Consider the following 12,664-nt stretch of genomic DNA (forward strand, 5'->3'; position numbering starts at 1 on the left):
GTGCAGTGTGCAAACTTGAAACTTCTAGCAAGTTTGCTTGAAAAGCTGTCCGCGCTGGGGCTCCGTAGATGACGTCACCCATGTGTGAGAATATATGCCTACTGTCCCTGGATAACACCTGTTACGGTAAGTAACTGTGCTTTTTTCAACCAGTGCAGCTGAGAGAAGGTGTAAGGGCTGACATGCTGTGGAATTAATTTGATATCCCAGATTGGCAACAATTTATTAAGTTGTACACCCATTGCAAATATACCCTTGTTCTGTAAAATAATGGACGGTCTGGTCAACTTAGAATTAGTCAAACATCTAGAACAATTTCACATTGTTCACGTTCACCAATCTGATTTTAGACAAGGTTTCAGTACAGAAATGGTTGCAGCCTCTTTGATTGATCATATTCATTCCTTATTCAGCCAAGGCACTAGCGCACTAATACTTCAATTCGATCTTAGTAGCGCCTTTGATTGGTGGACCATGAGATTCTATTGGGTTGTTTGAATGTTATGGGGATTTCTGGAAAAGTTAGAGATTGGTTTCAGGGTTTCTTGGAAAAAAGATCATATCGAGTTTTTAGCAATGGTCAGTACTCCAATTCTTGGAGTAACCCTTGTGGGGTACCTCAAGGTTCACCACTATCACCCACTTTGTTCAACATCTATGTTGTTTCCTTGGCTAATCTTTTACAAAGCTTAAATGTAATTTTTCACATTTATGCCAATGACATCACAATACTAATACTAGTTATTTCTTTTACTACTGAAATAGAAAACCAGATCACTTTTATCCTAGATTGGACTTTTGAATTTAAATTGAAATTAAACACTGAAAAAATCCAGATTTTTCTTGGCTAGTCTCAACAATAAAATTATGGCTAAAACAATTTATTTAAGAGGACAAGAATATCCAATAGTCTCGTCTCTTAAAATTTTAGGAGTTATACTTGACCGCCACTTAACCCTGGGGGAACATACCGATATGCTTGTAAAGAATGTTTCTTTGCATTATGGAAATTGCATTCCATCAAAAAATATTTTGACCCTACCTCTTTTAGATTACTAGTTCAAACATTAATCTTATCTATTCTTGATTACTGCAATATTATCTATTTGGGAGCTTATAAAACTGTTTTAGGAAGATTAAGGCTAATCTAAAATACAGCAGTCCGTTTAATTTTCGGATTAAAAAAAGTAAATATGTCAGCCCTTATTAAAGTCAGCTGCACTGGTTGCCAATGGAAGCAAGAGTTCTTTTTAAATTTGCTTGTATTTGCTATTTGCTATGTTTTTGTTTGTTTTTTTACTCGAATATATTATCCTCCACTGTATTCTGCAATTTATGCGAATCTGAGCTATATAACTCTCCCAAAAAAATTCCAAATACCTTCTTCCTGTAACACTCTACTGTAACATGTAACCTACACGAATCTTTGTTATGTAATTTCTCTGGGAAATGTCCAGATCTCTTCTAATTTTGTAATCCGCTTAGAACCGCAAGGCACAGGCGGAATAGAAATCACTAATGTAATGTAATGTAATAAGATGTTATTTGGAATAGCTCCGTTATATCTCTTCTCTCATTTTGAATTGTACTGTTCGACTAGGTCTACTCGGCGTACTGGCTTATTCACTTTTCCTAATCCCCAAAATTGCCTTTATAAAAAGTATTTTCATCGATCTTTGGCTTTTTCAAGCAGGTAAAGTATCTGATTCAACAATCTGCATCTTATTGCACCTTTAGAAAACTGGTTAAGAACTATTTGTTCAGACTTCATAGGGGAGTGGCTTAAGGAAGATGGCTGCGGGTGGCTGGAGCTAGACGCCACGGATGATCCCAGACTGCTGTTACCTTTGAAATGGTGAAGCGAAAGTCCAAACTTCGGGTTTTTCCCGACGAATCTTTGCCAGTAGTAACGGGACCGATGGACGCCTTTCTTCAGCGAGGGACGCCAACACAGCCGGAGGCTTTCTCGGCTGGGAGAGACACGCTGGCTGAAGCGTTACAGCTCTCCCTCGAGGCAACATCTTTAACTCCGGAAGAGCGGAGTCCTCCGAGTCGCCCGGGGGCGTTAGACCGGTCTATGGAAGAGCTAAGTCCTCCGAGCAGTTCGGGGGCGTTTGGCCAGTCGATGGTGGAGGAAATGCCTCGGAGTGTTTGCTCTCCAGACCTGCTGAGATTGGGAGTCGACCCAGCAGGAGGAGGGGTGAAGCCAAATCAACCATCTGTGCATTCGGAGGAGTTGGAACAGAAACTGCCTCAGGATTTCCTGACACTGACTTCATCGCCTGCTGAAGTTCCAGGTACTTTTTCATCAGAGGTTCTGGGTGCTGAACTGATACCAATGCAGAGGCCCAAGGTTTTCAATATGGAGACAATTTGGGAAGCAATATCTAGTTTGCAAATCTCTTTGGGAACTCAAATGCAGCAACTTACTACACGTTATACCTCTGTTGTGTCTGAAAATTTGGAAATGAAAAACAGGATATCCAGTGTTGAGAATAAAGTGGATGGACATGAAACTAGAATAAAAACAGTGGAGTCCCAGGCTTCAGTCTGGATAAGAGATAGTGGAAACCTTAATTTTAAGGTGGAAATGTTGGAAAATATGACTAGAAGAAGTAATCTTCGTATTATTAACTTTCCAAAATTACCACTCATCTCAGCACAGGATACATTTAAAAAGTATTTGAAAGAAGTTTTGAAAGTTCCCGAAACCTCCTATCCGCCTCTCACTAAAATACAGTGGTGCCTCGCATAAAGGACGCCTCGCACAGCGAACGCTGCACACAACGAACTTCATGTCATGATTCATACAACGAACTTCGTTTCACACAACGAAGTCGCCCGAGCTTCCACGATCGCTGCCGATGTATTGCATCCTTCCGCGCAGGCACTGCAGGCAGTCGTTAGTCACTGCGCTTAACGCGTTTCACATAACGAACTTTTCGCATAACAAACTTGCTCCTGGAACGAATTAAGTTCGTTGTGTGAGGCACCACTGTATATTATTTACCAACCAGAGTATCTGTTCAAAAACCAAACCAGCAGAATTTGTCTGCTGATAGTTTGGATTTGACAAATTTCCTGGAGAGGTCAGGTGAAGAGATACTGGCAACTGCTACGCTACTTGTACAATTTGCTATAGATGCTGACAGGGAATGGATGCTTAAATTGTTTTTTAAGTTTAAAGATGTACCATTTATGACTAAAACAGTGAGAATGTATCCAGACGTGTCACGAATGACCCAAAAGAGAAGAAAACAATTTCTAATTTTGAGACCAAGGGTTCTGCAATTAGGTGCGACGTTTGTACTCAGATTCCCCTGTAAATGTGTAATGACCTATCAAGGGAATAGATTTATTTTCTTTGAACCTCAGCAGTTGATAAAAATTTATTTCTGCTAAAGAGCAAACTTAAAATTCTTGAGAAAATTTCAGTCTCAACCTGCTCAAGTATAAGGTTTTTGGTTTTTGTTCTCTCCTGCTACCATCTTTCATTTTCTTTTTATTATTTGATAATGATTTCAGCCACTATAAAGCTTTCTCCCCCCTTGATTGAGGTCTAATGATACAAACAGTAAAAATTCACTTTGGGTCTAATGTTTTTGCTGTATGAGAAAGAAAAAATTTTGTTTTCTTGTATTTCAATTGTATATCTTCATTATTACCTATTGTCTCATTTTAATGTTTGAACTGAGTTGTATTATTTTCTTGTTTTGACTAATATTATGTCAATACTATAAAATGAAATAAAGAATTAAAAAGAAAAAAAAAAAAAGAACTATTTGTTCAAAAAAATTGTTGATTGATGACTATATTATAGTTTCTTACTGTATTCTTTATTATTGAAACATTGTACTGCCTTTCTGTGTGCTTTGTATCATCACTGGAATGTCCAGTCCTTTTTATTCTGTAAACCGCTTAGAACTTTTTGGGTGTTGGTGGTATAGAAAAAAAGTTATTATTATTTATTATTTTCCTCTGCACTGCATATGCATTTCTGTATTGGAGTAGACAGATAATAGTGGCAGCCTTGTAAGTACGTGGCTTGTTGGGTCTAGGATCAGTGGATTTTTAATGTTTTTGCATATAGTGTTTGGGATCAGGGAGTCAGCAGCTCCAGAGCCTGTATGTTTTGCAGTGCTATAGCGGTAGTCAGAGAGTCAGCTCCAGCAGTATTGGTCTCGCAGCTGGCACAAGTGGGTCCCTCATGTCCAATGGTAGTGCTGCGACTCAAGTCATGACAGTGATCCTGGTTTTAGCAGAGACTGCTGCTATTTTGGATTGTTTCGTAAACTGCTTAGTTCCAGTAGTTGGTCCCTCCTTGGTTAATGGTAATGGAGCTGAGCTGGAGGAACCCTCCAGAGTGAGGTTTCTTCTAGAAATTCATTTTAGCAATGTACAAAGCTTTTTTACATGAGAAAAACAAAAAGGCAGACAGTGCTGGAGGAAGTCTTCCCAGGAAGGTCCTGTCCTCTCTAAAAGGAAGAAGCTGTCTTGGGATGAGGAGGAAGAGACAGAGGACCTAGAAGCATTCTCTCTGATGAGAATGTGCAAGCCATAGATATGGAAGATTTGGGGCAAGGAAAATCCTTAGCAGAGGATTCTTGGATGGAGGATTTGGACAATAGAGGAATCTTCTCCTAGAGGCATTTTTAATATGGTTGAATTGCAGGAGTTGATCTCCTTAAGTTTCTTCAATGTCAAATTTTTAGGATGTCTCTACTACTGAACCCCACAAGGAGGACATATTGAAGGGGATTAGGAAATGTTAGCAGTTCCCTCCCTCCCTATGCTTCAGGATATTAGGAATGCCTTGATACTCCCCTTTGCCTGGCAAGGTCCATGATCCATCTTGGACTGATTCGAGATCAGGATAGGGATACTTTTGAGACCTCTGATGGACTCTGTAGTTTCTGTAGTCATTAAGTCTTATCACCGTACCAGTGGCCCGTGGTATGGCCTTACATTGCAAAATGGGGTATGATGTTTCGGCCCTTATGGGTCCGGGCAGCCATTTGCGAGGGTCTTATGGCCACAGCATGTTTTCACTGGGCCAAGAAGGCGTTAGACAGGATTTTGATAAACCTGTCCATGGTAAATAGAGGGATAGCTAAGATTGAGATAGGGGCTGCCTTTCTGACTGATGCACTTTATGATCTGCATGCATCAGCAAAGTCAGTGCCTCTAGGGGTGGCTTCCAGTTGGTTCTTGTGGCTCCATGGTTGGTCTGTGGATGCCGTTTCCAAATTCAGGTTAAGCAAATTTCCCTTTCAGAGCACCTGGTTAGTTGAGGAGGAGTGGGATAAGTTTGTGAAGAGACTAGGAGAGGCTAAGATTACTTAGTGGGTTTTTTTTCCTGAGGATTGCCCTAAGTTAGTAGGTTGTGACTTCTCAGCTAGAGGCTGTTTTCAGGAGGATGCTATTATTTGAATCAAATGGTGGCCAGTAGAGTAGATTTTTCCAAAGGTCTTGATCCTTTCATGGAGTCAGCGTGGCAGCAGGGTCAGTGTTTCCATCCCTCCAATTCAGTGTTCTGGGGCTCGTTGAAGGAGGCACAGTTTTGGCAACTTTGAGTTAAAATATTTCCTTGGCCATTGAAGCTAAACAAATGAAACTTGTCAATCTTATACAACATATTCAATGGAAGTAATGCAGATTTTCATTGTTTTGAAACTGATGTATGTAAAAAGCCTCAAAAGTCGCCTGGAAAAATGGACCATGCTATAAATAAATTTCAAAGTTTAGCCTTTTGTGGCTCCTGTAATAATGAAGCTATCCCCGTAAAATTGTGTCTGTTATTTTGTGACATGACTTTGTTCTCAAATATACAATTTCAACTTATAAACTAATCTCGTTATTTTATAATTTCAATTTAAAGTTTGTGTTTTTTTCAAAAAATGTCAAATTGGGTTTCATTTGTTTAGCTTCAATGGTTAAGAAAATATTTTGACTCAAAAGTTGCCAAAATTGTGCAGGGATACTGTGCATGGTCGTGGTATGATATCAAAGAGCTTTATCTCCACAAGTATTCCACTGGCGGAATATTAAACTTTGTCAGAGTTTGTTTGGGTCATGTAAGATTTGGCATACAAAGTTTCATCAAAATCTGTGATGGTGAGGTGGGGAGCCCTAGACCAATTGACATGGAATGACCCATATGCTTGACTTTCTCCTGTCAAACAAATCTGAAGCATGATGAGAACTTTATTGCAGAGAACTATTTTGAGAAGACTAATAATTTTTGATATCCTGACTGCTCTGCCTCAGCGTAGTTGGCCAGCGTCTATGACCTCAATTGCCCAGTGGATTTGTATAGCCATTTCTGCAGCTTATGTCACCCACAGCTAGCTGCCGCCAGTTTCCCTTAAGGTGCGTTTTCTCTACATGAAATTTGCAGGACAGCTCCTTGGTCCTTTCTTTCTACTTTTACCCATTTTTTTTTTCCGGGTATATGTGGCAGCTTGCTTTGAAGCTGTTTTTGGGACCTTGGTGCTACAGGCAGGCTCTTCTGTTCCTCCCTAGACGCTGCCATTGATTTGGTACGTCACCTAGCGAACTGAATCCGGAAGGAACATAACAGAATGGAAGATTAGGTTTTCACCTTTGATAATCTTATTTCTGTTAGTCCCTGGAGGATTCAGTATGGCCTGCCCTCTCACTTGTTCTGAATCACTTCCTTTCTGTCTCACTTATTCTCCTTCCAGGCTTAAGGATCTTCCAGCCAGTTGATGGATCCTATGGGATGTGTTCCACTTGAAGGCTGTCTCATGTGGGTGCTTGTAGACACAGTAGGTTTAGTTCTACATTGTTCCTCAGTGTTTTTCTGTGTTGCCTGTTTATTGCTTGTTTTCATGTTTTGCTGAGCAGACCAGTTCACAAATGGTTTGTTTCTGGGAAGCTTCCCCAAGACCCTCTTTCTTGTCATGGATCTATTCAGGTATGTTGCTTGGCTTTGGGACTGAACTGTAGGGGGCTCTAGCTCTCTCTCTCTAAGGTAGGAGGAGCATGTGCTCAGAAAAGTGTTTGGGTTTCTGCAACTTCCAGATTGTGGGAAGGGATTGAGTACCTATCGTACAGAATCCTCCAGGGACTAACAGAAGATTATTGAACGTGACAACCTAATCTTCCATTGTACAAAGGAGGAGTTTCACAGAGTTTCAACTCATGTGACTCTCTTTACAAAGTCCTCAGCTTATTCTAGCTTCATCTTCTTTTATACCATTATATAGACTATGCGACATCATTTCCCAACCTTCACACAGTTCGTCAAAATTGTTTCTATTCTGTATAAGGCATTCCTTACAGTCTGTTCTATGTGATACAATTAAGTTTGCTTTATAATTTAAATAGCAGTTTCTTACATAACTTTAAAACTTGAATGTTTGATTATACAGCAACAATCCAACAGAGTATAAAAGATTATAATATAGTGTGAGATCAGATCTATAAGATTAGTCCTACACAGGAGACCGAGCTAATTACAGGAAACCAGAAGTCATGTCTGTGTGGCAAAGATTAGAAGCCTTTGTAAAACTTGTTTTTACACATACCTTTCCAAATTCTGAGAACAGCACATATCTATATAACATTATCCCTGTTTGAATGCTGTACATTATATCTCCAAATTCTCACACACAAACACCCATTCTGGGGCTCCAAGCATGCTCGCAATATAATTTTTAGAAAATAGCAAATAAGCAAGGCTTATACCTCTAAAATCTAACTAAATGCGTTACTATAAAAATAAAATGATATAAGAGCCAAAGAGGAAATAATAGAGCAAAAACAGGAAACCTGGGCTCAACTAACGTATCCAGAGCTAGAAACAGGGAGCAGAAAGGAGGCAAGGAGTCGTTTGTTTGTTTTTTTGTTGGAAAGCAAAGTTTTAGATATCTGCCTTTGTAAATTTCAGTGTTATTTTAATTCAACTTTCATTACCTGAATTCCATTAATAGCCCAGCAAGGATTCACATATTTTCCCTTTTTTCACCCTCGTTGCCCATTCACAGTTTTCCTGACCATCTGCTTGCTACTTACTTTTTTTTTTTTACATATAAAAATGTTTTATGTTTTCTTCGTTTTCACATACCAACAAATTGCTTCCTTACACACTCTCCAGGCCTAGAAAGGTTTGCTATTCCCTGCTATTTAAGCCACAGTGCCACGCCCTCACTATTTTCTTTCTAGAATAGGTTTCCTGTCATAGAATGACCCCCTTAATGTCCAGTGTTAAATGACTGTCCTTTTAAATATTGATTGATTCCTATATTTTTTTATTCCTTTGTCTGCAGGCGTGAGGTGGGACTCTCTGGACTGCTTGATGAGATTGCAAAATCAGAGGATGAAGGTGAGAAATGAAACCCATCCCACTGCTCATTTTTGTTTAAGAAAAGAGAGCGACTCTTCCAGGAAAGGGTTGCTTTTGTGCCATTTGGACTGCATCCAGATCCAAGTTCATCAGAAACCAGATCCAGGGAGCACTTTGTCTCTGCATTAATGAATGTTTTAAAAGGAGCACTAACCTATTTAGGTGAAATGTGAGGTTCCTTTAGTCCAAGTATTCTCAACTCAGCCCTCACCTAGCTAGTCAGGTTTTTAGGATATCCACAGTGACTGCATGAGACAAATTTCAGGTTTCAAGTTTATTAAAATTTGATATACCACTTATAAAATTATATAAGCAATGTATATGATTGTAATGCTAAAATTGTATAATAAAAGGTAATCACAATAGACAAGACAAATTGATACATACGTACAAGTATATGGAAGGATTAGGAGAAAGAAATGCAATATTCAGTAGGAAAGAGAGACATCAAAGGAAAGCACATAAGGGAGGGGATTAAAATCCTGTCAAAAGGCAGAATCAATTAACAATCAAAAGCATCCTTAAACAGAAATGTTTTTAAGCTTGATTTAAATTTTGTAAGATTGGAATCTTCCTGAAAATAAAAGGGCAAACTGTTCCATAAAGTGGGGGCAGTGACAGAAAAAATTGATTTCCTGGTCGTATCGTATATTATATGTCGAACTGATGGGATCTCCAATACATACAATGGAGGTAGTGAATATGTGACTGGCTATGTGTGTCCCAAGGATTGGGTTGTGAACCCTTGTTCTAGCCTTAGCTTGGTGATCCAAGTTATTTCATGTCTGTGTTTCTCAATGTGAAAAAATACTTTTGAAAAAAAAATATTTTTAAAGATCCAATTTAAATATAAAAGCCAACTTGCGAGTTGATTCTAGCTTTTAGCGATGCGTCCTGAGGGTAAGGAAAAAGGTCTTGTTTAAATTTGCAAAAAGTATGGCAGGCTCAGAATATAGCAGGAGTAACCAGGAAGAAAGATACCCTTCGACAACTTTTTTCAACCACACCTCCTAGGAAGTAATGCTGCTTTAAATTCCTGAATGGTCCAAACTGCAAGTGTATTGGTAGAAAACCAGTTAGCTACACTGAATTATATTGCACATCAGTCACTTCTACTAGCTACTTCCCCTGCAACACAAAATACACCGTGCTGTCAGGCATCTGCATAATATCTGTAGCAAATAATCAGATCAGTCAAGCATTTTTAATGAGCTGGATCAGACACAAAAAAATTATTGGGATCATTCATTAAGTTATTAAACTGAAAAGATTATTAACAGAAAATAAGAAAATTTGTGTTTAACTGGATTTATACAGTATCGCTATTTGTGCATGGGGAGGTGGGATATAGGGTAGGTAGTGTCCTCATAAGGATATGCAGAGCTGATCTTGTGCTGTGGCACAGGTCTCCTTCCTCTGTACTCTAAAAACAAGACTTGGATTTCTGGTAAATTTTGCAGCTAGTACAGCAGAACGAATCCAATAATATGTGTAATCTTGAGACTCTCCCAAAGCTATATAATGTCACAATTTGGAGAAAGACAAACAGGAAATGTCTGTTTTGGAATAAGAGACGGGTTTAATCTTTTAAATTCCATTATGGTACTGGAAGATTGGAGGATGGCCAATGTAGCACCAATTTTAAAAATGGGTTCTAGAGGTGATCCAGGAAATTATAGACCTGTGAGAATGTGGGCTTAACGTCGGTGCCAGGCAAAATGATAGAGACTATTATAAAGAATAAAATTGCAAATTATTGATTTAAGAGACAAAACCAACATGGATTTAATCAAGGGAATCTTGCCTAACCGATGCTTTGAAGGGGTGACTATAAATGTGAATAAAGGTGAGCCTGTCTATTATTGTGTATCTGGATTTTCAAAAGGTATTTGACAAAGTACTTCATGAAAGACTCTTGAAGAAATTAGAAAAATCATGGGATGGGAGATAATGGATTAAGAACTGGTTAAAAGATAGAAAGCAGAGAGTAGGCTTAAATGGCCAGTATTCTGAATGGGGAAGGACAGATAGTGGGATTTGTGTTGGGACTGCTGCTTTTTAACATATTTATAAATGATCTCTCATGGGTTAACTGGTGCGGTAATTAAATTTGTCGATGACACACAAAAAACCTTTTTTGAATCTGCATTAGGGTTTTTTTTATCGCTGGTTCTAAATTAGGAGTCGCTGATCAGGAAAGGGATCTGGGTGTCATCATTGATGACATATTTAAACCCTCTGGTCACTATGTCGTGGTGATTAAGAAAGCAAAAAGAAATTATCAGGAAATAAATGGAAAACAAAAATGAGGATGTTATAATGCCTTTGTATCGTTCTATGGTGCAACTGCACCTCAAATATTGTGTGCAATTCTGATCAACAAAACAAAAAAAAGATATAGCAGAATTTAGAAACGGTACAGAGAAGGGAGACAAAAATGATAGTTTGGGATGACTTCCTATGAGGAAAGGCTAAAGCAGCTAGGGTTCTTCAGCTAGAAGAAGAGACAGTTCAAGGGAGATGACGTCTGTAAAATACTAGATATGATAGAGGGCTATAAAATTTGAGTGGAACAGATAGATGTGAATCGCTTGTTTACTGTTTCCAAAAATACTAGGACTAGCGGGCATGCACTGAAGCTACTAAGTAGTAAATTTAAAATAAACTGAAAAGAATATTTCTTCACTCAACATGTAATTAATCTCTGGAGTTCATTGCCAGAGAATGTGGTGAAAGCAATTGGCTTAGTAGGGTTTAAAAAAGGCTTAGTAGGGGTTAAAAGAAAGTCCATAAGCCATTATTAAGATGGAATTGGGAAAATTCACTGCATATTTCCAGGATAAGGCAGCATAAAATCTGTTATCCCAGGACAAGCAGGCAGGTATTCTCACTAGGGGGTGATGTCATCCGACAGAGCCCCGATGCGGACGTCTCACAAGCATACTTGCTTGAAGAAACTTCAGAAGTTTCGAGAGGCCCGCACCGCGCATGCGCGACTGCCTTCCCGCCCGATGCACTGGGCGTGTCTCCTCAGTTCTTTTCTTTCCGCGGAGCTGAGAAGTTTGCTTCAACTCTCTGCGCTGAGTGAACCCGTGTTCTTGCCTTCTAGTGTCACGGTTTTGAGTTTAATTTCTCTTAATCGTGTGTTTTCTTCTGTCGTTTTATTGGTTTTTTTTTAAAAAAAATTTTTCCGAAGATTCGACCGGGTTGGCCACGTGGCTGGGGCCCCGCTCCTTCGATCTATCGGCAGAGCTTTTTCGGCCTATGTCCCGGCCTATTACCAGTTTTAAGAAGTGTATCAAGTGCCAGCGCGCGATTTCGTTGACGGACCCGCATCGACGCTATTTGCAGTGTCTCGGGCCTGAACATCTTCTGAAATCATGCCGGCCTTGTTCCACTCTACCAGCACGTGCTTTCAAGCGTCGCTGTTTCCTGTGGGAGTCGATGTTTGCGATGGAAGCTTCCAAGGAACCTTCGACTTCGACCAGCGCTTCGCCTTTACCTGCGAAGTCGTCATCTACTCCTGCTGCATCGGGTCTTTTGAAGCCGGCCTCCTTCGTTCCGGCTTTGACCCTGCCTCCTGCTACGGTGCCTTCTTCGGTCTCCTCAGATCAGGTACCTCCTCAGACCGTTCCCCCGGTGGTTCTTAAGGTGCCTAAGGCTTCTAAGGTTAAACACTCGACCACACGGGACCACGAAGACCGTACAGGGGGTCCCACTTCGAGTGCGGCTCTCCCCTTGTCGGCTTCGCTGCGGTCGATCATGGAGGCCCAATTCATTGAGATCATAACTACCATGGGGCCCAAGTGGCTTGCCACAATCCAGCATGGGCATGCAGAACCTCCTCGTGGCGGCGAGCCGCCCCCTCCTCCTCCTCCTCCGCCTCGCCGCTCGCTCTCACTGTTAGGGGAGGAGGAGCGGCGCTTGGCCGCCAGTTCATCGAGGCGAGCTTCGTTTAGTGAGATGCCGCCTCTGGAACCCATCCCCGTCCCGGGCGAGGACAATTGGGATTTGCCTTCGCATAGTCGAAGCCCTGGGCGTCGTCAGGAGGAATTCTTCCGGAGCCCCTTCCCTGCCAAGCCATCTCTCGACCCATGGAATGCTGCTCGAGAGGCGTCGGCCCATCCTCCTCTTCGCTCTATGGCCTCCAGCCCCATCTATTCATTGGAGGCCTCTGCGGAGCCATCTGGGCGTCACCGTTCCAGATCTCCTTCGAGGCGAAGGGAGGGGCACCGTTCCAGGCATTCTTCGAGGCATTCGTCTAAGCATTCTACAGTCTCGCCTCAGAAGAAGCTC

The 12,664-nt window shown here is 40.7% G+C and overlaps 1 protein-coding gene across 2 annotated transcripts in view; it reads left to right on the forward strand.

Moving 5' to 3' along the window:
• The window catches only part of AAAS (aladin WD repeat nucleoporin), a 106,819-nt gene that overhangs the window by 16,397 nt on the left and 77,758 nt on the right, over positions 1–12,664 (forward strand). For both annotated transcript variants that reach the window (XM_033939387.1, XM_033939388.1), the window contains exon 4: positions 8,292–8,347. In XM_033939387.1, the coding sequence (XP_033795278.1) occupies positions 8,292–8,347 (56 nt within the window). The remainder of the gene's footprint in view (positions 1–8,291; positions 8,348–12,664) is intronic.

This window comes from Geotrypetes seraphini, chromosome 3 (assembly GCF_902459505.1).
Source record: "Geotrypetes seraphini chromosome 3, aGeoSer1.1, whole genome shotgun sequence".
Lineage (NCBI taxonomy): Eukaryota > Metazoa > Chordata > Amphibia > Gymnophiona > Dermophiidae > Geotrypetes > Geotrypetes seraphini.